General features: G+C 42.1%; 2 protein-coding genes across 2 annotated transcripts in view; one reads left to right on the forward strand and one right to left on the reverse strand.

Annotated features, from left to right (window-relative positions):
- The window catches only part of furinb (furin (paired basic amino acid cleaving enzyme) b), a 91,093-nt gene extending 75,555 nt beyond the window's left edge, over positions 1 to 15,538 (forward strand). The window contains exons 9-14 of the mRNA XM_060903532.1: positions 7,980 to 8,083; positions 8,193 to 8,310; positions 9,516 to 9,695; positions 9,918 to 10,042; positions 10,247 to 10,375; positions 14,280 to 15,538. Coding sequence (XP_060759515.1) covers positions 7,980 to 8,083; positions 8,193 to 8,310; positions 9,516 to 9,695; positions 9,918 to 10,042; positions 10,247 to 10,375; positions 14,280 to 14,956 — 1,333 coding nt within the window. The 3' untranslated portion in view covers positions 14,957 to 15,538. The remainder of the gene's footprint in view (positions 1 to 7,979; positions 8,084 to 8,192; positions 8,311 to 9,515; positions 9,696 to 9,917; positions 10,043 to 10,246; positions 10,376 to 14,279) is intronic.
- man2a2 (mannosidase, alpha, class 2A, member 2) overlaps positions 10,623 to 23,790 on the reverse strand; it is a 57,944-nt gene continuing 44,776 nt past the window's right edge. Inside the window, exon 23 of the mRNA XM_060915007.1 lies at positions 10,623 to 23,545. Within this exon, the coding sequence (XP_060770990.1) occupies positions 23,393 to 23,545 (153 nt within the window). The 3' untranslated portion in view covers positions 10,623 to 23,392. The remainder of the gene's footprint in view (positions 23,546 to 23,790) is intronic.

Raw genomic sequence — 23,790 nt, forward strand, 5'->3', positions numbered from 1 at the left:
CCATTTATCCCAGTTACGTGCGTCCTCACTTATGAATTTTTTAATTATATTCTTGAGGGTGCGATTGAACCGTTCAACTAAACCGTCCGTTTGTGGGTGATAAACGCTGGTGCGGATCGGCTTAATACCCAATAGCCCATACAGTTCGCTCAGTGTTCGTGACATAAACGAGGTGCCTTGGTCAGTCAGAATCTCTTTCGGGATTCCAACCCGGGAGATGACGTGGAAGAGGGCCTCCGCAATACTGCGTGCTGAGATATTGCGAAGAGGCACCGCTTCCGGGTATCGCATTGCATAGTCCACCAGAACCAATATAAAGCGGTACCCTCGTGTTGACCGATCTAATGGCCCGACGAGATCCATCCCAATTCTTTCGAACGGGGTCTCGATTAATGGTAGGGGGCGCAAAGGGGCTTTTGGAATGGCCGCTGGATTTACTAACTGGCATTCACGGCACGCCGTACACCACTTACGGACATCGCCGCGAATCCCCGGCCAATAGAATCGGGCCATTATCCGGGCTAGTGTCTTATCCTGCCCTAGGTGTCCAGCCATGGGATTAAAGTGAGCTGCCTGAAATGCCAATTCCCGGCGGCTCTTTGGAATTAACAGCTGTGTGACTCGCTCTTTCGTCTGAGTGTCCTGCGTCACTCGGTATAATCTATCCTTCATAATAGAAAAATAGGGGAAGGACGGGGTGGCGTTCGGCTGGAGCGTTTGACCATCGATTAATCTCACTTGGTCAAACGCATGTCGCAGAGTCTCGTCTCGCGATTGTTCTAATGGGAAATCCGCGAGGGATTCCCCAACAGAAAGAGGAGGAGCCGGCGGCTCCTCACTCTGTCGCGGAGATGACGTAGACGGCTCTGCGACAGCAGCTCCAGCCAAAGCGACACCGAGACCTCCCCCTGTCAAATGGCAGGACCCACTCTTTACTAGGCGCGTCATTAAACCCCGAAATCCCGGCCAATCAGTCCCCAAAATTAAAGAGTGGGTAAGGCGAGGATTAACCGCCGCCTTCACTATAGATTTTTCCCCTCTGAAAAATATGTGGACCGACACCAAAGGGTAGCTGTGAACATCCCCGTGCACACACAACACCTTCACCCCCTGTGCTCCCCCCAATGCCTCGTCTTGCACCAGGCTTTGGCGGATCGAGGTCTGATTGCAACCAGAATCCACCAACACCTGATATGTAGCCCCTTGTACACTCACCGGTATGCGATACGCTCCGGCCCGATCGAGGGCAGCTTCTGGCGCGTCGGGGATCCCACCACCGCGCCCACCTCCATTGCTGCGCACTGTTGCTGCAGGTGGCCCGGTTCCCCGCAGCACCAGCAAACCGGCCTGGGCTTTCCCTCTGCACCGGTGCTCTGGGGCTCACTCACCTGAGGGGGGGGAGAGACAGACACAGAAGGGAGAAACGGGAGGGCACCACGGGTGCGGCGGGCCGGCTGGGGTGGAGCCGGCCCCCACCTCCATGGTGGGGGAATGGGGCGAGGACGGGACACAGAAGGGAGGGGAGAAAGAGAGAGAGAAGAGGAGAGAAGACATCGTCGGTTGTCCTGCCGCCGGAACAGCCGCCAAATGATCCTCCGCCAGTCCTACTGCCTGATCCAGCGACGCCGGGCAGTGGCACTGGACCCACTCCGCGGTTCCGGCTGGTAAGCGGGCGATGAACTGCTCCAGCACCACCTGATCGATGATTCCCTCGGCGTCGCGATCGTCGGCCCTCAGCCACCGCCAGCAGGCGTCCCGGAGCTGCTGGCCGAACGCGAACGGCCGGCCGACTTCCTCCAACCACAGCGCGCGGAAGCGCTGGCGCTGTTGTTCTGGTGTGCGCCCCATGCGCTGGAGGACGGCCCGACGAAGGTCCGCGTAGGCCAGCCGGCGGTCGGCGGGGAGCTGTAGCGCGGCCAGCTGTGCCTCTCCCGTCAGGAGGGGGAGGAGGCGCGCCATGCGCTGCTCCATCGGCCACCCCGAGGCTTCGGCGACCTGCTCGAACAGTGTGAGAAACGCCTCGGGGTCGTCCTGCGGGCCCATCTTGGTCACGGTGAGGGGAGACGGGCCCGCGGCCGGAGTGCTGGTGGACCCCGCCGACGCGAGGAGATGCCGGAACGCCTCGCGATCTTCCTGCTGGGCCAGCACCAGGGCTTCGAAGCGCCGCTCTTGCTCCTTTCGGAGCGTGACGAGTGCCTGGTGCTGGCTTTGCTGAGCTGTGGCGAGGGCGTGGACCAGGTCCGCGAATGGGGAGGATTCCATGGGGCTGCGAGGTTGGTGCTCCACCTTGTCCCGGGTTTCGGCACCACTGTAAAGCTCTCTGAAGTGTGGGTGGAGCACAGAGGACGGCAGGACAAAGCTTCAGGTACTAATAGGCTTTTTATTGCCAGACTTTTCAATATAACAGCCTAGTTTTTATTCTGTAGAGAAACACACACACACACACACACATGCTGTGTTCTTGTCCCGGGATGAGCTCTCCTCTGCTCTCCCTCTGCCTCCTTAAATAGGGCACGGTTACTGGGAAGACACACAAAACACAGGTTAATTACCGTCAGGTGTAGTGATTCTGCCACTCACCTTCCCTGGCTCCGCCCTCCTGTCACAGACCGGCGCTTGACCATGCCCCCGCTGCCACATATTTATATATATATATTTTTTAGATTTGTTTGTTATTCTATGTACAACCCCGATTCCAAAAAAGTTGGGACAGAGTACAAATTGGAAATAAAAACGGAATGCAATAATTTACAAATCTCAAAAACTGATATTGTATTCACAATAGAACATAGACAACATATCAAATGTCGAAAGTGAGACATTTTGAAATTTCATGCCAAATATTGGGTCATTTGAAATTTCATGACAGCAACACATCTCAAAAAAGTTGGGACAGGGGCAATAAGAGGCTGGAAAAGTTAAAGGTACAAAAAAGGAACAGCTGGAGGACCGAATTGCAACTCATTAGGTCAATTGGCAATAGGTCATGAACATGACTGGGTATAAAAAAGAGCATCTTGGAGTGGCAGCGGCTCTCAGAAGTAAAGATGGGAAGAGGATCACCAATCCCCCTAATTCTGCGCCGAAAAATAGTGGAGCAATATCAGAAAGGAGTTCGACAGTGTAAAATTGCAAAGAGTTTGAACATATCATCATCTACAGTGCATAATATCATCAAAAGATTCAGAGAATCTGGAAGAATCTCTGTGCGTAAGGGTCAAGGCCGGAAAACCATACTGGGTGCCCGTGATCTTCGGGCCCTTAGACGGCACTGCATCACATACAGGCATGCTTCTGTATTGGAAATCACAAAATGGGCTCAGGAATATTTCCAGAGAACATTATCTGTGAACACAATTCACCGTGCCATCCGCCGTTGCCAGCTAAAACTCTATAGTTCAAAGAAGAAGCCGTATCTAAACATGATCCAGAAGCGCAGACGTCTTCTCTGGGCCAAGGCTCATTTAAAATGGACTGTGGAAAACTGTTCTGTGGTCAGACGAATCAAAATTTGAAGTTCTTTATGGAAATCAGGGACGCCGTGTCATTCGGACTAAAGAGGAGAAGGACGACCCAAGTTGTTATCAGCGCTCAGTTCAGAAGCCTGCATCTCTGATGGTATGGGGTTGCATTAGTGCGTGTGGCATGGGCAGCTTACACATCTGGAAAGACACCATCAATGCTGAAAGGTATATCCAGGTTCTAGAGCAACATATGCTACCATCCAGACGACGTCTCTTTCAGGGAAGACCTTGCGTTTTCCAACATGGCAATGCCAAACCACATACTGCATCAATTACAGCATCATGGCTGCGTAGAAGAAGGGTCCGGGTACTGAACTGGCCAGCCTGCAGTCCAGATCTTTCACCCATAGAAAACATTTGGCGCATCATAAAACGGAAGATACGACAAACAAGACCTAAGACAGTTGAGCAACTAGAATCCTACCTTAGACAAGAATGGGTTAACATTCCTATCCCTAAACTTGAGCAACTTGTCTCCTCAGTCCCCAGACGTTTACAGACTGTTGTAAAGAGAAAAGGGGATGTCTCACAGTGGTAAACATGGCCTTGTCCCAACTTTTTTGAGATGCGTTGTTGTCATGAAATTTAAAATCACCTAATTTTTCTCTTTAAATGATATATTTCCTCAGTTTAAACATTTGAAATGTCATCTATGTTCTATTCTGAATAAAATATGGAATTTTGAACCTTCCACATCATTGCATTCCATTTTTATTTACAATTTGTACTTTGTCCCAACTTTTTTGGAATCGGGGTTGTGTATATATATATATATATATATATATATATATATATACTGTACATACAAACACATACATGTGCAGATACAATGCAATGTACATATGCAAATACAGTACAACATATATTGGAAGTCCAGGAGCCAGGTACATGTGGAGAGACTAAAACCAAGGTCACAGAGTTTAGTAACCTTAGTTCTGGTGAGACACCAAGCTTTGCCATGCAACCACAACACCATCATGGTCCATCTCAGAAACACTTCCTGAGAGCATTTCACAAAATGCAGAACCTGTACCTAGAATTACAATTGACATCATATTCTGTAATAATCTGAACTCACAATTGAACTTTTTGGTCATATCCACCATCAGCATGTTTGCTGACAAAATGGGACTGCATATAAGGAAAAGCACCTGATACCCCACTCTTAAATATGGAGGTTAGTTATGCTTTGGGGCTGAAATGTGGCTCATGGTTAGGGGCTCTTTTGAAGATTGATGACATCATGTGTTCTGCTAAGTACCAGGATATTTCAGCCCAAAACCTGGTTATCTCTTCCAGGACATTCAGAATTGATGATAACATGATGAGCTGAATATACTTCCAGATCAACACATACTGTAAGTGGTTAAAAGAATACAAAATCAGTGTTTTACAATGATCACTCTCTAGATTTGAACCCTCCTGAAAAACTGTGGTCTAAATTGAAGAGGGAAGTCCTCATGTATTGGGTGTCACAGAATTTTAATTCTAAGGGATCATTTTGAAACTAGTATCCTGTGGGAAAAAAAATGTTTTCATGGAGGGTGCCAGTTTATGAGATGTTTTACAAAAAACAAGTTTTCTTTCACTTTGTACCTTATAATTAATGTATATTGTCGATTACTTCCAATTGATACATCCTTGAATCAAATTAATAAATGATTTAAAGCACCAGATATTATTCCATAAAATATTATATTTAGCATTAGTTAATTAGCTAGTCAGTATGCCAGTTATTTGATTAATTCATTGTTGAAACAAGAGAACATGATTATGATTCAAATATAATCAGCAGCCCTAACACAAATGTACATTCAATACCTGTAATTCACTTTTACAAATCTGATGTGTCCTCCATGAAATGTGATGGAGAGTGGATCACAGAAGAATGGAGTTGTTTGCCAGTTTTAGCTGAGTAAGGAATCTTAGAAGAGCTCAGTGGCATCCTCATAATACTAGTCATCATCCTCAATCATGAGCCTTCACAGAGTCATGCAATAGTCTTCCTTTCCACACTGAAGTTCGCCAATAAGACCGTGAATTATTACTGATCAGCAAATAGTTTTTTTTGTTGTTGTTCCCCAATGAAGGAGATGTGGGTGTGTCCACAGAAGCACAGCATCATTTAAGGGCTGGAGATCACTGACAGGCCTGTTCCATTCAGACAATGTGAAACAATGGAGCATTGTGTAGAAAGCAGAATGGAGCTTTTCTGTTTCAGTCCCTGCCTTTTGGGGCAGTAAACCCCTCAGATGCATGCTTTAATTATATTTGCCCGAGGTGCCTTGCATTCTCTCTCTCTCTCCTTATGGCACTTTTTCTCCCTATTAAATCTCCGGGTGGTGTTTATGATGTTGTTTTGTTGAAGGTGACTTCAGAGCCTATTTCTGTGTGGAGAGGTTGAGGCTGTTTATTTTCTCTGAGAGTCACCTGTATGCTGCATTGCCCAGTCTTTTCTTTGCACTGTCCTAATTATAAATTACATATATGGCAAATTCAATGGCAAGGTAATTTACCAAGGCAGTTAATAAGTGACACAAAAAGATTAACTTGACTTTCATTTTAGATTTATGAACACCAAAGCATATAAGATAAGAAGACCTTTTCTTGTCTCACAATGGGGAAATTTCCTGTTTGCAGCAGCACAGTGGATAACAGCAGAAGAGGACATATCAAGCCACACACGTAAAAACTATATATATTATACCTAAGATAAATACTAAATTAGAGGAATTATGAAGTAGATGAAACACACTTATTGCACATATCAGGTGGTTGTAACTGCAAAAGATAAAACAGAAAAAAGAACAGAAAACAATGCAACAATGATTGACAGACATACAGATGTGAGTCTGCTGTGAGCAGTGCTGGTTGTACAGTCTAACAGCTGCAGGAAGGAATGATCTGTGGTAACGCTCCTTCACACACTTAGGGTGGAGCAACCTCCCACTCACTACGTTTACATGCACATAGAGAGAATCGAATTTCTGCCGTTGCTCGACTGAAATCGAAGTTCAAAATGCCATGTATACACCTTAATTCGGCTGAAATTGAACCGAACTTGATTTCTCGGAATCGAGCTACACGACCTAGTTTATGCGATTTCTGCCGAGCTACTTTGTGCATGTATACCCTATCGAGCTACTTCCGGAAGTGACGAGTGACGAGACCACAAGCGGGAAACACAACAGCCTCGGTCGGGATGACAACGAATCATGACAACGGCATGAATCTTTTCTTTTTGTGGCATTGTTTGCACTGTTAAAATTTAGCTCACTTACTGTATCACCAAATACATCTGTACAGCTGTTGCATAGCTGTGAATTGTGTACATAAACAAGTCATTGTATTTGTGTGTGTATATGTCCAACATCTGAAGAATGTCAATAAAAACAAAACAATTGAACTTTTTGTGTGTTTATTCAGACATAAGTTAAATTGTAAGCAAAAAAATATATTTTTTTTGTAAGCAAAAAATGGACTTTAGAAAAATATTATTGTGCAAAATAAGTTGTCTTACAAAACAGTGGTCTGCGCCGGACAGTTTGTAGCCATACAGTCTGTTAGAGCAAGCCTAACAGCTTGAACACGGAACTGCTAGTGTTGCCAGATTGGGGGTTTTAAGTGCATTTTAGCGGATTTGAACATGTTTTGGGCTGGAAAACGTCAGCAGTATCTGGCAACACTATAGCTCTTCTTCATGACGACAACCGGAAGTGTATCAACACGATGGGGCGTGTAGCGCCCCGTGTGGCTCGGGTGCACAATGCACCTTGCACAATAGCCCGATTTCACTTGTGCATGTAGGATTGGATTTCTCTGGCACCCCTGCTGGGACCCTTTGCTCGATTACCAACAGCAGCTCGATTTGGACGTGCATGTAAATGCACTGAAGGAGCTCTGCAGTCCAGTAAGTCCTGTAGGGCTGGGAGTCGTTCTGACATTCTGTTTTCATATTAAAGTATTAGAGTAAATAAATTTCACTTTTTTTTAACCTACTCGGACACTTAGGGTGAATTACATTTTTTGTGGAAAATTCTTAAGCAACATTTAATGTTAGCAGCACTGTTGGATGTTTATGTGCCTCTGTGAGGCTGCTCTTGCTTACACAGCCATGTGTTGTGCCATGCAGTGTAACAGCTATTCAAATTAACAAATGCATACAATGAGCCAAGCACATTCTTCAGAGGCAAAATCTTCAAACAAGTAGGTGTTACATTGCTCTTTGGAGATTTTGCCACAATAAATTAATGTAGCTCCCTTTTTGGGAGTAATCATTTGTTAATTTTGATTTAAGTTTGAAATATAGAGTTGCATCTATCAGGGCTTAGGTGATTAACAGTTTGACATATTTAGTATAAAAGTGAATTGTTAATTAGTACATTATTCTGCTGTATTACAATAATTTGTGACTTTTCTGCCTTCCTCCTTCCTTCTCTCTTTGTCTTAATACAGTATGAATTTGACCTGGAGGGACATGCAGCACCTGGTGATTAGAGCAGCACATCCCGCCCACCTCATCACAAATGACTGGAGAACCAATGGTGTGGGCCGCTTAGGTAATAAACAGATGTTGCCATCCAGTTGGGAACTAGAAAGAGTTGCATGGCTCAAATGAACTTGGCTGAATTCACCTCTCTCTCTCTCTCTCTCTCATTTTTCTGGCAGTGAGCCACTCATATGGCTATGGTCTGCTAGACGCAAGTGCCATGGTGGCATTGGCCCAGAACTGGACCAGCGTGGGGCCACAACATAAGTGTGTTATCGACATGCTTTCTGAACCCAGGTACAAAAGGTCAAAGAAATGCACACACATGGCAAGCTGCCTTAGACACCTGTGTCTGTGATTCCAGAAATGCAGAAAATTACAACTTTGTAATGTCTCATCTCATTATCTCTAGCCGCTTTATCCTGTTCTACAGGGTCGCAGGCAAGCTGGAGCCTATCTCAGCTGACTACGGGCGAAAGTACACCCTGGACAAGTCGCCAGGTTTTCACAGGGCACTTTGTAATGTATTTTTTAAAATCATACCTCCAAAATTGTCCACAACAGATGACTACATTCATTACAGCTGACAGATGGGTGGACATTTCAGGATTATTATTATTATCCATCCATCCATTATCTGTAGCCGCTTATCCTGTCCTACAGGGTCGCAGGCAAGCTGGAGCCTATTTCAGCTGACTATAAGCGAGAGGCAGGGTACACCCTGGACAAGTCGCCAGGTCATCGCAGGGCTGACACAGAGACACAGACAACCATTCACACTCTCATTCACACCTACGGTCAATTTAGAGCCACCAATTAGCCTAACCTGCATGTCTTTGGACTGTGGGGGAAACCGGAGCACCCGGAGGAAACCCACGGGGACACGGGGAGAACATGCAAACTCCACACAGAAAGGCCCTCGTCGGCTGCTGGGCTCGAACCCAGGACCTTCTTGCTGTGAGGCAATAGTGTTAACCACTACACCACCGTGCCGCCCATTATTATTTATTATTATTATTTAAACTATTTGTATTTGAATCCTACCTGATATTGTCTAGACATTATGTTAACATCATGCAGAAACTTCAGCTCTTTACCACACTATTACAAAGATTGTTTTAGGTGGGGATAAAGTTTAAAAGAAATTGTGCTTTGGATTGTGCCCTTCTATTTTTGAGAGGTAGACATTCTCAAAAGCTGATATCACAGTGATTTAAAAAAAAAAAGAAAGATTGCACATAGTGAATAAAAAGGTCTGACTTTTTTTCAGCATTTTTGTTAGTATATTTTTGGAATCAAGTCAATAAAAGGCCTTCCTGTTTGAAGAGCTCAGTCTACTACACAAATTTTAGTGACAGTACAGCTAAAAGAGGATGGGCAGAATTGGATTTCATTATTATTAAACCCTTTTTTCTCTTGAGTGATTTGGTTTATTGAATATGCCTATGCCATATCTTGTAGAATGTACTGACTCATGCAGATATCATGCTGCTGTGTTGTAGGGATGTGAAGAACCATCTGGTGTTCAGTAAAAGTGTGGATGCCTGTTTAGGCCAACCTGATTTTGTGAGCTCACTGGAGCATGTGCAGGCCAGACTCACACTATCATATACACACAGAGGAAACCTGGCCATCCATCTCTTCAGCCCTCTGGGGACCCGCTCCACACTGCTTGCTCCCAGGTAGACCCACACATACCATACACAATAACTTAGAATTAAACAAGGCCACACACATTTCAACTGTTTATGCATTTCATCAGGTCTCTGATTACTCTTGCTTGATTACTCTCCCAGGTAGAATAGTGTAATAAATGTTGGATCACATTAGTACAAGATTGTTTGCATACTTCTCCCTCTCTCTCTCTCTCTCTCTCTCTCTCTCTGTGTGTGTGTGTGTCTCAGGCCCCAGGACAACTCACCAGAGGGTTTCAATGACTGGGCGTTCATGACCACACATGCATGGGATGAGAACCCACAAGGAGAGTGGACACTGGAAATAGAGAATGTGGCTGGGCTTAATGATTATGGTAAAATTCTGAATTTCAAATTACCGTTATTTTAAAGATTGAAATGTCATGTCAGAAATAATAACTTATTAAGTCATGGTCAGGATTTGGCCAGACCTCTTCTGTTATCATTTCTTCCATTTGGGCTAAAACTATTACTTTTATTTTCTGTCATTCAAACATATACATAGTCTATAATTCCCTTTCTCTCTGTTACACACTCAGGTGTTCTTTCACAGTTCACACTAATCCTATATGGAACAGGCTCCAGTACTGTGGACCTGTCTGCTTCAGAGTTTAGTCGGCCTTCCAACAACAGCTGTAAAACTTTTGATGTCCAGCAGATCTGCATTGGTGAGAACAAGCTTATACACACACCCACAAAAATGGTGAGAAATTAGATATTGTAAGTCACTGCAACATCCAGAAATGGAAAGTAACAGAAGAACAGCCACAGGTGACAGCCTGAGTCACTGACATATCTGACAGAGCTGGCATCTTTCCCTCACACAAAATATGCTGTTACTTAAAAGTTACCACAATTTTCACGAGTATTCATTACATCACAGGAATTGCAATTGTGCCAATTATCACTACTATGTCAAGTCAAATCAGTTTTATTTGTAAAACGCTTAACAATAGACATTGTCACAAAGCAGCTTTACAGAAATATATACGTTCCGGATATACATTTTAAACATATGAATTTATAATTTTATCCCAAATGAGCAAGCCTGAGGCAGTGGTGGCAAGGAAAAACTCCCTGAGACGACATGAGGAAGAAATCTTGAGAGGAACCAGACTCAAAAAGGAACCCATCCTTATTTGGGTGATAACAGATAGCTGGATTATAAATAAATAGCTTCTATAACTGTGTCCTATATGGTCAAAAAGTACAAATGTGTAATTCATTATAGTTTTTACATGAAGTCTTTTTGTTGAAGTTACAGCTGTTACTGATAAAGAATTGAGTACAAAACTGTTCATGCTAACTGCAGTCCTAAAGTTGTCATGGCAATTGTAGTCCTAAGCCATCATAGCAAAACTGTTTGTTTGTATTAATTGTCCAAAGCCATTTTGGAAGTGTATTTTTAGGCTGCCTATTTGGAGCCATCCTCCACAGGAGCAAAGTGATCCAACTAGAAGTAGGGCATCAGGATGGATGAGGCAGGTCTGAAGAGCAGGAGAGGTCAGCATCACAAGCAGGGACTCCAGCAAGACTAAGTATGACAGCATAACTAAATGGGAGAGCCAGAAGGTAACAGACATGAGGACGCCCTGGGACATAAATTGGCCAGCCACTCCACAGTCAACAAACCTGAGTGAACGTGTCAGAGTGGGAGGGTGACAGCATCCAAACATGCCAATTTACCAAAACACCTCTCTGCCCAAGAACCCTCCAGATCTGCTCCTTTACATAATACAAATCTATTAACAAAAAGCTTCACTAAACAAATGTTTTCAGCCTAGACTTAAACACTGAGACTGTGTCTGAGTCCCGAACATGAATTGGAAGGCTGTTCCATAACTGTAGGCTTTGTAAGAGAAGGCTCTACCCCCTATAGAACTGTAGCCTTCACTATTTGAGGTACCAACAAACAGCCTGCACCTTTAGCCTGCACTAAGTAGGCATGGCAAGTCATAAAAGACTAGAAGTTCACTCAGGTACTGTGGTGTAAGACATTCAGTACTTTATAGGTCAATAGTAGTATTTTATAATCAATGTGAAATTTGATTGGGAACCAATGCAGTGTGAATAAGCTAGGGGTGATGTGGTCATATCTTCTGATTCTCGTAAGGGCTCTCACTGCTGCATTCTGGACGAACTGAAGCTTTTTTTTTAATGCGCCTACTAGAACATCCAGACAGTAAGTAAGGCATTACAATAAACCAAGCTAGAGGTAACAAAAACATGAACTAGTTTTTCTGCATTGTATAGTGACATTATATTTCTTAGCAATATTTCTGAGATGAAACAAGGCTGTCCTAGTAATATTATCTACATGAGCTTCAAATGAGAGTGGTGTCAATAATCACCCCAAGGTCTTTTACTGCTGCACATGATAAAAAAGAAAGGCCATCCAGAGTTACTACATAATCAGTAAACTTACTTCTAACTGCATGTGGTCCTAGTACAAGTACTTCTGTCTTGTCAGAATTAAGAAGTAAATTAAGAAGCATCCAGTGTCTGATGTTCTTTACACATTCCTCAATTTTATTAAGCTGGTGTCTCTCATCAGGCTTTGCTGAAACATCATGCATACAAATAACATTACTTAGAGGTAGCAAATATAAAGAAAAAAGCAGTGGGCCTAAAACAGAACCTTGTGCAACACCTAACTTTATCTTAGTATGAATAGAGAAGTCAACATTTACATCTACAAACTGATAATGATCAGTTAAATAAGACCTGGGCCAGGAGAAGGCTATTCCTTTGACTCCAACAACATTTTCTAATCGATCAAGGAGAACAGTATGATCATTGGTGTCAAAAGCTGCACTAAGGTCAAGCAACACAAGCAAGGAGACACAACCCTGATCAGAGGCCAATAGTAGGTCATTTACGACTTTAACCAGTGCTGTCTCTGTGCTATGATTGAACCTAAATCCTGACTGATACATTTCATGAATGTGATTCCTATGAGCATAACTGGCATAAGAAACCAAAAATTTTTGTGTTCTTTGAGAATTCTGTTATCAGCTCCTTCAGATAAGGTTTCTGTGTGTGTTTTGATAAGAACTGTGGAATTGGTGTGGTCAAAAATATAGGCCAAGCGTTTACTATGACAAATTACAATCACATATCACAGGCTCATGACTTCCTTTTAATTTAGGCATTATCTCAATGTGTAGCAGTAAAAGTGCATATTTTTGTTTCTATCTTGCCACACCCACATACACCACTTCCTCAGCCATGTCTTGATAAGTCTCTCTTTTGAATATTCATTTGTCTTTATCAGTAATGGAAAACACTATAGAGAGAGCCAATGCCAGGAGGAACTGAATTGCTGATAAAGCACATTTTTATCAGGAGGAAAATAACTTGTGAAAGGTTGGTTCTTTTCTGGTTTTGATGAGGAGGTCCTTTGTAACTACCTTCTCCTGAGACAAATAATTACAGTAATACTGATGTATCTTTAACTTTCCATCTGTAATGTTAATGAATGTACAAGTTTGACTCTCAGTATTGATATTACGCTCTGTAGTCAATATTACTGCAGTTACAAATACAGCAGTTAGATATGTATAGTTGCACAATAACTATAGTGCATTATATATGCCTTCTCTGTGAGTGCCTGTTAAATGTGGTTCTTATTTTGTCTTAACTGTTTCATTTCTTTTGAAGTAATTTAAGTGTGTAAGTGCCCTTATGGAGGTACATTTTACTCATTACAAGGAGCAATGACAATCCTAATGGCTACTCTCACTAACAAGCGTGAATGTATTGTGATCATTTGATCATTTTGTAGTTTGAATCATGCAACACCATAGTATTTTGCTCCTTAAGCTGTCCTCCTGTGAAATATAGGGGAAAATATTGTGGGAAGTTATAAGAGCTTATTTATACCAAAATATAAAATTCAGTTTAGTTTTAGTGTGCATTTCTTACAATTGCTACAATTACAATCGAATATAATCCAAATAATTGAGGATTAAGGGCCTTTTGTTCAAGGGTCCAACGGTGGCAATCATGGAATTCAAACTTGCAACCTCCTGCTTCCAAAGGAGTTCAATTCAAAATCTTCTACAAATGCACCTAATTTACTAGTTTCAAAGTCAATAGTTGTAATTTCATTTAATTTTAGGATATTGTTTTTTAAATGTATTTACATTTTTTCTATACTTTTAGTTGTACATTTTGTTAGCTATGATAACTACAGGGTGTCCTATAATTCCAGAATCATAAGATCATTCTACCATCACAGAACTTGATCAATATAGCCAAAATTTTCACCGTACGCAAATTCAGACATAATATCCAGTCAGTAAACGCATGATTAATGATGGCAGGAATGGAGTTACATGCCACAATAATGCACTGACCCAAATGTTCAACATTCCTAATTTTCTCTGTGTATACCTGCTCTTTCAAATTGACTTCAAATTCCTAAGTTCTTGTTTTTCCTTGCTCAGATACATCATGGTCTGTAAAAACAAAAATATACATTATCCCTATGGTGCTGGACTCATGGGACTCCTTTATAATTAGGGTGCATATAGTTGGTGTGATAAACATTCTTCATTTTCTGGTTTGCAGAGTGTAGTACTGGTTTGTGGCTCTTTCTGCAAGGCTGTGTGAAGTCCTGTCCTCCGGGTTTTACGCCTGGCCTGCAGCTCCTTAACCTCTCTCTAGAGAACTGGGTGGAGCAGTCCTCGGTGCAAGCGTGCCTGGTCTGCCATCCTGCATGTCTGACGTGCTCTGGGCCTGGTGAGGATGAGTGCCAGTCCTGTCCACTCTACAGCCACCTCGTGGGCACATCATGTCTGCATCAGAACCAGGTGCAACACAAATCTCCCATCAGCCCAGTGCTCCACAGTGAGGGAGTGGAGGAGGCAGACTCAGAGATGCCCAAAGTGGAAACATCCTCACATTTGCCTGTACTTATGGCTGTGCTGAGCTGTGCCTTCATTCTAGCTACATTCGCCGCTGTTTTTGTGCTACTCCAGCTGTATGCAGGTGCAGCCAGTGCCCCCTTCTGTAGGAGAACCAAACTGCAGGTGACAGACTCAAGTGGCAGAGGTGTGCGGGTTGGATTTGGGTTTGGTTTTGGCTTGGGTCGGGATTTGACTAACAGCAGGGTGTTGTACCGAGGGATTCCCACTGTGTGGGGGGACGAGGACACTGCAGGTGGGGTGAACTCAGAATCAGAGAACGAAGAACTGGACTGTCACAGTGAAAAGACAGCTTTTATACACACGCAAAGTGGTCTCTAGTGCGCCCGCTGTCCCATGTCTTGCGTTTCACATGCCTCAGCCTTCCTCTTGCAGGGCAAGTGAGCTGATCCACTTCTTTTCTCTCCATCTCACTCACCTGCATTGAAGTCAGGCTACCGGACTAGAATTGAGAAACAAGTCTGCCACACTTTAGGCTCTGCTATGTTCAGGACTCTTCCAAGACAGCATGTGCGTGTGCGCGCACACAGCTATGTATGGGTGTTCAGGAGGGAGGTAGGGAGATACAGAGCTGTGGCATGAGTCATTCTTGTGATTGGATTTTGAATTCACAGTGGTGGTTTGAGTTGTAAGATTTAAACTGCAAATTAAGATCAGTGTTTGTGAGTATGAATGCTAATGTTTCATTTAGAGCTGAAAAGGGCTAAATTTACTCCGGTTGGCCTATCATCAGCAGCCTAGACTGAATTTATGCAAAATAATGTTTTGATTAACCACTGTATAAAGCCCATACATACAGTGCCCTCCATGATTATTGACACCCCTTGTAAAGATTAGTAAAATGAGTTAGAAAAAAATCCAGCCTTTTTAATTGAAATAAATTTATTCAGAAAAAACAAATCCCTCGTCAAGAAGTAATTATTTTCAACAAAAACATGTGCCGCTACTATTGGTACCCCTGGAAATTATAGTGAACACAATGGAACTGAAGCATGTTTTCCATTTAAATTGTACATTTTTGAGTTGACCAGGGTGTGTAGGAACTTTCAAGCTGTAATCCATGATTTTCTGATCAGCTGGAGAACAACTATGAGGTGTGACAGGCTAAATTCCCTTCGTCATCCATCATCATGGGAAAGATAAGAAAGAACACAAACCAAATGAGGGAGAAGTGTGTTGACCTTCATAAGTCAGGGAATGCTTATTGAGGGGTGCAGGGCACTACTTGCCTGAAAATGCCCATTTCTAGTACTAGGGCAATCATAAAAAAAAGTGGACACCAACTGGAACTGTTACAAACTTGCCTGGGAAAGGACCCAAGTTTATTTTGCCCACACACACAGTGAGGAGGCGAGTAAAAGAGACAAACAAAATTCCCCAAGGATCACTGTTCGTGAATTACAAGAAAAAGTAAAACCTTGGGGTCTCCAAAACCGCCATCAGACACCACCTCTATGCCAACAGATTATTTGGAACTTATACCAAAAAAAGCCATATCTGTCAGTTTACCACAAACGTAAGCACCTGAAGCTTGCGAAATGCTACTACAACTCTGACTGGAATCATGTTCTATGGTCTGATGTAATGAAAATGGAGCTTTTTGGTAATAAACACTCAAGGTGAGTTTGGTGTAAAAAGAAGGATGGCTATAATGAAAATAACCCGATCCTAACTGTTAAATATGGTGACGGTCCTATGATGTTTTGGGGCTGTTTCTCCTCTGCAGGCCCTGGAAACATTGTTAGTGTACATGGCATCATTGACTCCATGAAATACCAGGACATTTTAAATCAAAATCTGGCTGTTTCTGCCAGGAAACTAAAACTGGGTCATAACTGGATCTTCCAGCAGGACAATGATCTGAAGTCCAAATCAACACAAAAATGGTTTGCTGACCATGGAATCAAGCTTCTGCCATGGCCATCTCAGTCCCCTGACCTGAACCCCATTGAAAATCTGTGAGGTGAGCTGAAGAGGAGAGCGCACAAGAGAGGGACGAGGACCCTGCATGATCTGGAGAGATTGTGTAAAGAGGAATGGTCTCAGATATCCTGCTGTGTATCTCCAACCTTATGAAATGTTACAGGAAAAGACTGAGTGCAGTTTTACTGGAAAAGGGAGGTTTTACAAAAGTATTAAATACAGGGTGCCAATAATAGTGGCACATGTTTTTGTTGAAACTTATTTCTTGATGAGGGAATATTTGTTTTTCTCTGAATAAATTTATTTCAATTAAAAGGTTTGGTTTTTCTCTCTTTTTTTCCCTCTCAGTGTGAGGTAAAGCTATTTCACCAAAAGTTGGATATTTTTGAACCCTTTTTCATAACCTTTACAGCGGGTGTCAGTAATCGTGGAGGACACTGTACATAGTTTTATCATCAATGCATCATATGCTAAAAGTTGCTAATTGGTCTCTCTCACTTTGTCAGTTTGTTATATTCCTATATTTGTGATTGTTATTGCTTAATGAGATCAATATATTTCACACCAAAATATTTCAGAAGATTGCTTGGATCATTCTGAAAACAGTGGAGGTAGACAATAGTGGCATTTGAGAACAACAGACTCGCAGTCTGAGTAAGCCTTTAAGCAATCTGCAAGAAACTCAATTCACAAGGAGAGCCAAATATTGTTGTAATACTAGCCATGCAGTCGCCTGTCGGCTGAAAGCCTTTAGTTTATGGAATAAAAGCAGGCTGAACATTCAAATTCAGCATCCATGTGACTGCTGCAAGTACTCTTCATATTATAATGAAGCTGGTTGAATATGGCTTTAGTTTGGATAAGCCTGTGGAAATTATTACAAAAGAGGAAAGCCTGGATGCGTTTGTAGTTCAATCCGTTATTTGGGCTTCAAAAACGCAAACCAATCACAGTGAAATAGAAACCTAATGATTATCAAAAACAATAGATTGCATATACAGTGAAACACCATGGGGAAAAAAGGTATAGCTCAGTTTTCACATAGTTTCACAAATATCACTTACATTCACTGTCTGAGGAATAAATTCTAGCTATGTGCAGTTTAAGGTATCTATACAGGGATAGACCGAATAAAATTATAGTGTTATCATCCATGAAATGCACATTTTTTATCTTGTAGATCAAGGCTGGCCAGGTCCACTCCTGGGGTCTAGCACAGTTTCCTACTCATAGGCACCTGGTTTATTTAAAATTCAGAAAATAATTGCCAAAAGTATAGAAATGTGAGCGCAGGGAGATCAAACTGTGCTGGACTCCAGACTGCACTGGAGCTCTGCTGGTCTAGATCAGCATTTCACAACTGCTGAGGACCCAACCCCTGGCTATTTCAAGCTGAATAATCTGGGTAAAACACACCCAGCATGACTCCTTGGCTAACTATTAGGCCAGTTATGAGTTGGGTCAAGTGTGTTCATTGTTAGTTAATCTGAACACTGTGCAGGGCAAGGTTGCCCAAAACCAGATTTGAGAAACTCTGATCTAGATCAACCCCTGAGCAAGAGATGCGTTATGTATAAATTGGCTTGGAACGTCTGGGAGTTGAAATAACCTTGTATAATGAGTTCTCTTTTCTCATGTGGTAGGCAGAGTAATTTTCTTCACCCCAAAGGAAATTTTATTGATTTTGAGGTTTGATGCACTAAAAGCTGTCAGAACCAGTGTGGTAAACGACTCAAGAGAGCATTTGGCATGTTTCACAGATGATCAATGTAAGCCCTGTGATTGGCTCTCTTTGTGTTCCAAGCTTTGGATTTTTTTTAATAGTGTAGTTGTAGTAAACACTACAAACCCCTATGGTGGAAATGCCACTAATGTACAGCACTAATAAGTTCTTTGTTTCAGAAATAATAGGTATGATGAGCAATGGGTTCCATCCTTCGATCATGTGTTCATAATTTAAAAGATGTCAATCTTAAGGTCACTCTGGTTTTGAAATTCATTATAAAAAAGGTTAATGCTTATTTATTCAAAAGGTTCAGCTCACTGATAGCGCTTCTAAATAGTGGTCAATATACACTTACTAACTGGGAACATATGTACACCTGGTCAACCATCCAATTATTTAATCATGTAGCAGCAGTGTAATGCACGGACCAAGACAGGGTTGTTGGTGCACCATAGGCTGGGCTGAGTATATACACACTGAGTGCAAGTGTGGACGTCATTTTTCTTTACTTAGTTGAGTGGTTCTTGACATAATATGGATTATTAGAGTTGTGGAATAGGGCCATTTATTTTTATTATTTACCATTTGATCGCAACCACATTAAGAAAGCAATTGCACTAATTAACTTTTGACGAGGCACCGGTTAATTCAAAAGCATTCCAAGTGATGACCTCATGAAGCTGGTTAAGATAATGTCAATAGTATGCAAAGCATCATCAAGGTAAATGCTGGATACTTTGAAAAATCTAAAATATGATTTATTAAACACTTTTTGTTTACCACATAATTTCACGTTATTTCATAGCTTTGATGTCTTCAGTATTGTTCTACACTGTAGAAAATAGTGGAAATACAGAAAAACCTATGAAGGAGTAGGTGTGTACAAACTTTTGACTGGTACTATATGCATGTGCCAGTCGCTTACCTAATGTACAGTTCTACATTTAGTGTACTTTTAGCAATAAATTTGGGCTTTCAGAATGATGTATTTGCTGGACTTAAGGCTGTGTAGGGCAGAACAGAAAATGACGGTGGAAAGGTTGCATATTTATACTAGGAAATATAAAACATGCAGATAAATTGCTAATCCTCATCTGAAAGTCACCACCCACTTTACATTTATAACCCACTGTTATTCATTCGCTGTGTGGAGAATACACTAGGAGAGCAGTAAGAGCTTTAGGAGTCAAGTCTTCGATTGATCAGTGACTGATGAGAGAATTTCCATGCTCCCTAAAGCACAGCAAGATGTAGTTTATGGAAATAGTCCACAGAAAATGATCTCTAAAATTAACTCCGCTAGGAGACAGGTCCAACTCTAATTCACACCGAGAGCAACTGCATGCCTGGCATTATAACTAGGATACAACGTGTGGGCTTTTGGGGCATGGAAGGGCCGATTCCCTTGACTTCCCTTGTGCTAGAATGTTCACTGTTCATCACTAATGTTTATGCTAAAAATACATTCACCTGTTCCTCTGCCCAGCTCTTTCCTCTCAAGCCTGAAGCACTAGCTGATTATTAAAGGTATCACTACAGCTGAAGTTGCCACTTTTGTCATATTTAAACCCAATCTTAGTAACGACACTCGATTATTTCTGCCAGATGTTTCCTCCAGCCTCAAATTAATCTCATTAGTCTGGTGGAGGAACACTTGCAAGCAGTGCTGTGAAACCTCAAACTCCGAGCTCAGTGTGCGGTTCAGTAACCCAGTAAAATGCTGACTGAATGTCATTTAAGGGAAAGGTGTGAATTCTGGAGTTAAATAAAGCACACAAGAAGTAGGCTAGTCAAATTTAACCAAACTGCAAATGCAGCCTGTGGAGAGTGCAGTCAAACAAATGTTTAGTGTGAATGCATTAGAAGTTAACACCATTTTGAACGTTCCATCCTATTGCTAATAAATACACTTACAACCTACCTTCCTAGCATGCTATCTTCAGAAGTGCTGTTTGAAAGTGTGTTACATGTAAGTAAAGGGTAGGAAATCTATATTGATCGTCAGTCAGGCCAAACTGAAGCTCAGTGTCCATTTATGTACCGTTAACTAAAATAAGCAGATTATTTTAGTCATTGGGCAAACCGTGTGGACCTGCTTCAAGATAAACCATTTATTATTTAGAGCTCCAACAGGCCCACTTTGTGCTTTCTTTGTAGAAAGCAAGCGCAAACAAAAGCATCGATGCTGACATGCCCTAAAATGGTTACACCTACGCCCATCTGACCTCCCTTGAAGCGCACACATTCAAATTTTGGGCTTAGTCAGCAACATTTACTCTTCCTGACTGACTCATTCTTCCATACAAAACCTACATTTATGAATCTCTCTCTATTCAATCCTGCCTCCACTTCTCATTTCTCCTTCATGACCCTGCCATTTACCCAAACTGCACAGCTGTCTTACTTCATGAAACAAAACCCTGAAACGAAATTTCAATTCTCTGTTGTTTCTCTTCCTTGTACTGGTAGGCAGATTGATCAGTAATGGAGAGGGCTCTCTCTAAAGTCTTCTGCACGCCAGGGCAGCTTCAGAATCAGTTTGCTTCACCTAAACGATGACCTTCATTGGATGAAAAGCCTTGATTTCACTTCATATTCTCAGACAGGCAATTTTCCACTTGTATATCTGTATGTGATACAAGGGGGGGGGGACGACAGTTTTGTCTTCCATGGACCTGGCGTCTTGGCAGGGATCAAAGGTCTCTCCATTCCTCTACAGAAACAGAAGTGTCCACATCAGACAGAAACTGTTTTTCCAGCACTTGGGACTCTTCAGTGAATGAGCTCCAATCCCCATTGTACACCATGTAGTTTCTTACTGCCCCCCTGCCTGTGCAGTTAGGATTGACACCCAGGGACACTTGTGTACATAAACTCGCACAGACATGCCTATAGCGATGTTTTGACTTCCATAAGAGTAATGTTTTCTCACGGATTTATTCTGTATTCAGTTTGCTTGCGTATATGGCACAAAGTAATGGTCAGTCAGAATGACATTACATAAATGCCATGGCTGATGTTTATTAAATATCAACTTTAGCTACTTTGCATTTTCTCTTTTGCATTTCTTCATTTCACATTAACATCCTTCAGGAAGAAACAGACACAAAAAGGAGAAACAAAATATTTGTCTCAAGACAAAAAAAAAAAAAAAACAGCTCGTTTACATCATACTACACAAATGAGTAGTAATTAGACGCAATTGTCCAAAGTAAGAATGTATTGTGTAGGGTAAGTAGGCAAGGAGGTACAGTGGTGCAGCATGGCAAGAGTTGTAAATGCAAATTATGTACGTTATGGTGTAATGTCAATGTCTCAGAAAGTTTATCGAATATAGAATAGAGCTAAAGCTCTCCAGGAATTAAATATCACCAGCCTCTTCGTACTTCTGTTCTTTTAGACTAGCTGACCAAGTCAGAAGCCATAATATTTCTTTATAGTGTAGATAAAGGCAACAGTGATAACTCTCGCTCAGAGGTTTCATGACTGCTACTAACCTCTTCTCCACCTGCATCGTACTTTTCAGAGCAATCATTTCTCACAGTAAATCATAGGTGCGAGTCTCTACGAGATTGAGCCATTTCAGGGAACATGGTAGGGAGAAGATGAGTAGGAACAAAAACAGCAAACAGCTTCGGCTTTTACAGACACTTTCCTCCTGGCAGTTGTGATACATTCACACCATGTGATACAGTTAGAGTCAAGTGGATGACTGTATCAGGACAAGAGAGACATGAGGAACAAAGACCACTGGAGTTGAACTTTACAATACATTAGTGTGCCCAGACTTCTCCTCAGCACAGTGCAATTACTGTGAACATCTCCACTCTTCAAAATCACACAGCCATATGGGTTGAAGGCCTTAGGCTAAACTTAGATCATTTAAAATACTGATCTAAAATCAGTCATGAACATCACTAGTTCGCTCCTGTACATGCATGATGGTAAACAGTGCCATAATTTCTCAATGTCACCTTGTTACCTAATCACTGCACCACACACAATCAATCATCTCAGTCACCACAGTAATATATTGCACATCTCAAATGTTCATCTGTAAAATATAAGAGGTATCGTATACTGCATATTTTATAGTACACCACACCATCCTCAGCAGACATCAACACATTGTGCCCAGGGGGGAAATAAATGGTATGTAACACAGCAAGGTAATTTGGAGAGAGCAGCATTTTCAGGAACAAACAAAAAAAGCCCTCAAAAAAAGAAAAAAAATTGGACAAAGTTGTTGTCATCACTCGCTACACTCATGATAAACTTGGAAGAGGGAGAACCCAAAACAGGCCACTGACTAACAGATGAGGGAGAGCAAGCTTTTGTGTAAAGCTGCCAGAGCGAGCAGGCAAGTGAGCAGACATTTCACAGAAACATGCGGCTACAGCAGGCAGCACAGTCAACTGAATTACAAAACATGGGTCAGCAACAAAGTTTCAAGCACAGCTTCTGCAGAATGGAAATTTAAAAAAAATAAGAAAAAGGAAAGGCAAGGGGAAAAAAAAAAAAAAGCAAAGCATTACGCCTAGAGAAGCTTCACATATTGCACTCAGTCCCACTAGTTCATGAAGAGCCAAAGACAATTACGTACAATAGGCTACACTGCCCAAGAAGTTCCACAAGATGGACAAAAAGGGGAAAAGAAGAAGAAAAAAGATGTCAGTGGTTCCAGCCAGGACAACAAAAAGAAATGCACAAGAATTTCCAATGATGATCAAGTGCATCCATATCTAATAAAATCCATACAATCACTAGTCATTCTGTTGATTCAAATTTAAGCAAACTTGGGGGGGGGGGGGGATGTAATTCAAAACATCATTTGTCCAGTCGCTCAGTCCTGGGACAGTAACAGGAATCATAACTGGTGCTGGAATCTCCCTTTATAAAAGTATTTTAGAGGGACATCAACATCCATGTTGGTATATCATATCATGTGTTCATAATCCTCATCCCCCTTTGTGTGTGTGTGTGTGTGTGTGAGTGAGAGAGCATGAGTGAGACAGAGAGAGAGAGAGAGAGAGAGCACGCGCGCACACACGGCATGTGCTGTCTCTCTGCACTGGCTGCTGTGTGCAGGTGGCACTGTGTCACAAAGTCTAATGCAGTTTGAGCTTAAAGGCAGAAAGCTCCATGGGCTCCAGGCTGATAACAGAGGTGTTGGAGAGTGGAGGCTCTGAGTACATCAGTGTCAGTGACATAGGCTGCAATAACTGCAGGTCCAGACCGTGGAACAGCCCCGAAACGGCCAGCTAGAGACACCAAAGCACAGAACACTTATCAGACACAAACAGGCACAGAAGATGAAGAATCCAAGAAATAACTCATGTTGGTATTGAGGGGGGGAGAGCATTCTTAAAGTTTACTGAAAATGGAAAAGCAGGCTTTGAGACAAGTGTATACATTAAAAAGCTCCAGCATTTTTAAACCCAATGTCAAGCTATCCTTTCTCCAACACGTGTGATTACCACAGACAGTAACAGACAGTTCTCTGTAC

This window comes from Neoarius graeffei, chromosome 2 (assembly GCF_027579695.1).
Source record: "Neoarius graeffei isolate fNeoGra1 chromosome 2, fNeoGra1.pri, whole genome shotgun sequence".
Taxonomy (NCBI): domain Eukaryota; kingdom Metazoa; phylum Chordata; class Actinopteri; order Siluriformes; family Ariidae; genus Neoarius; species Neoarius graeffei.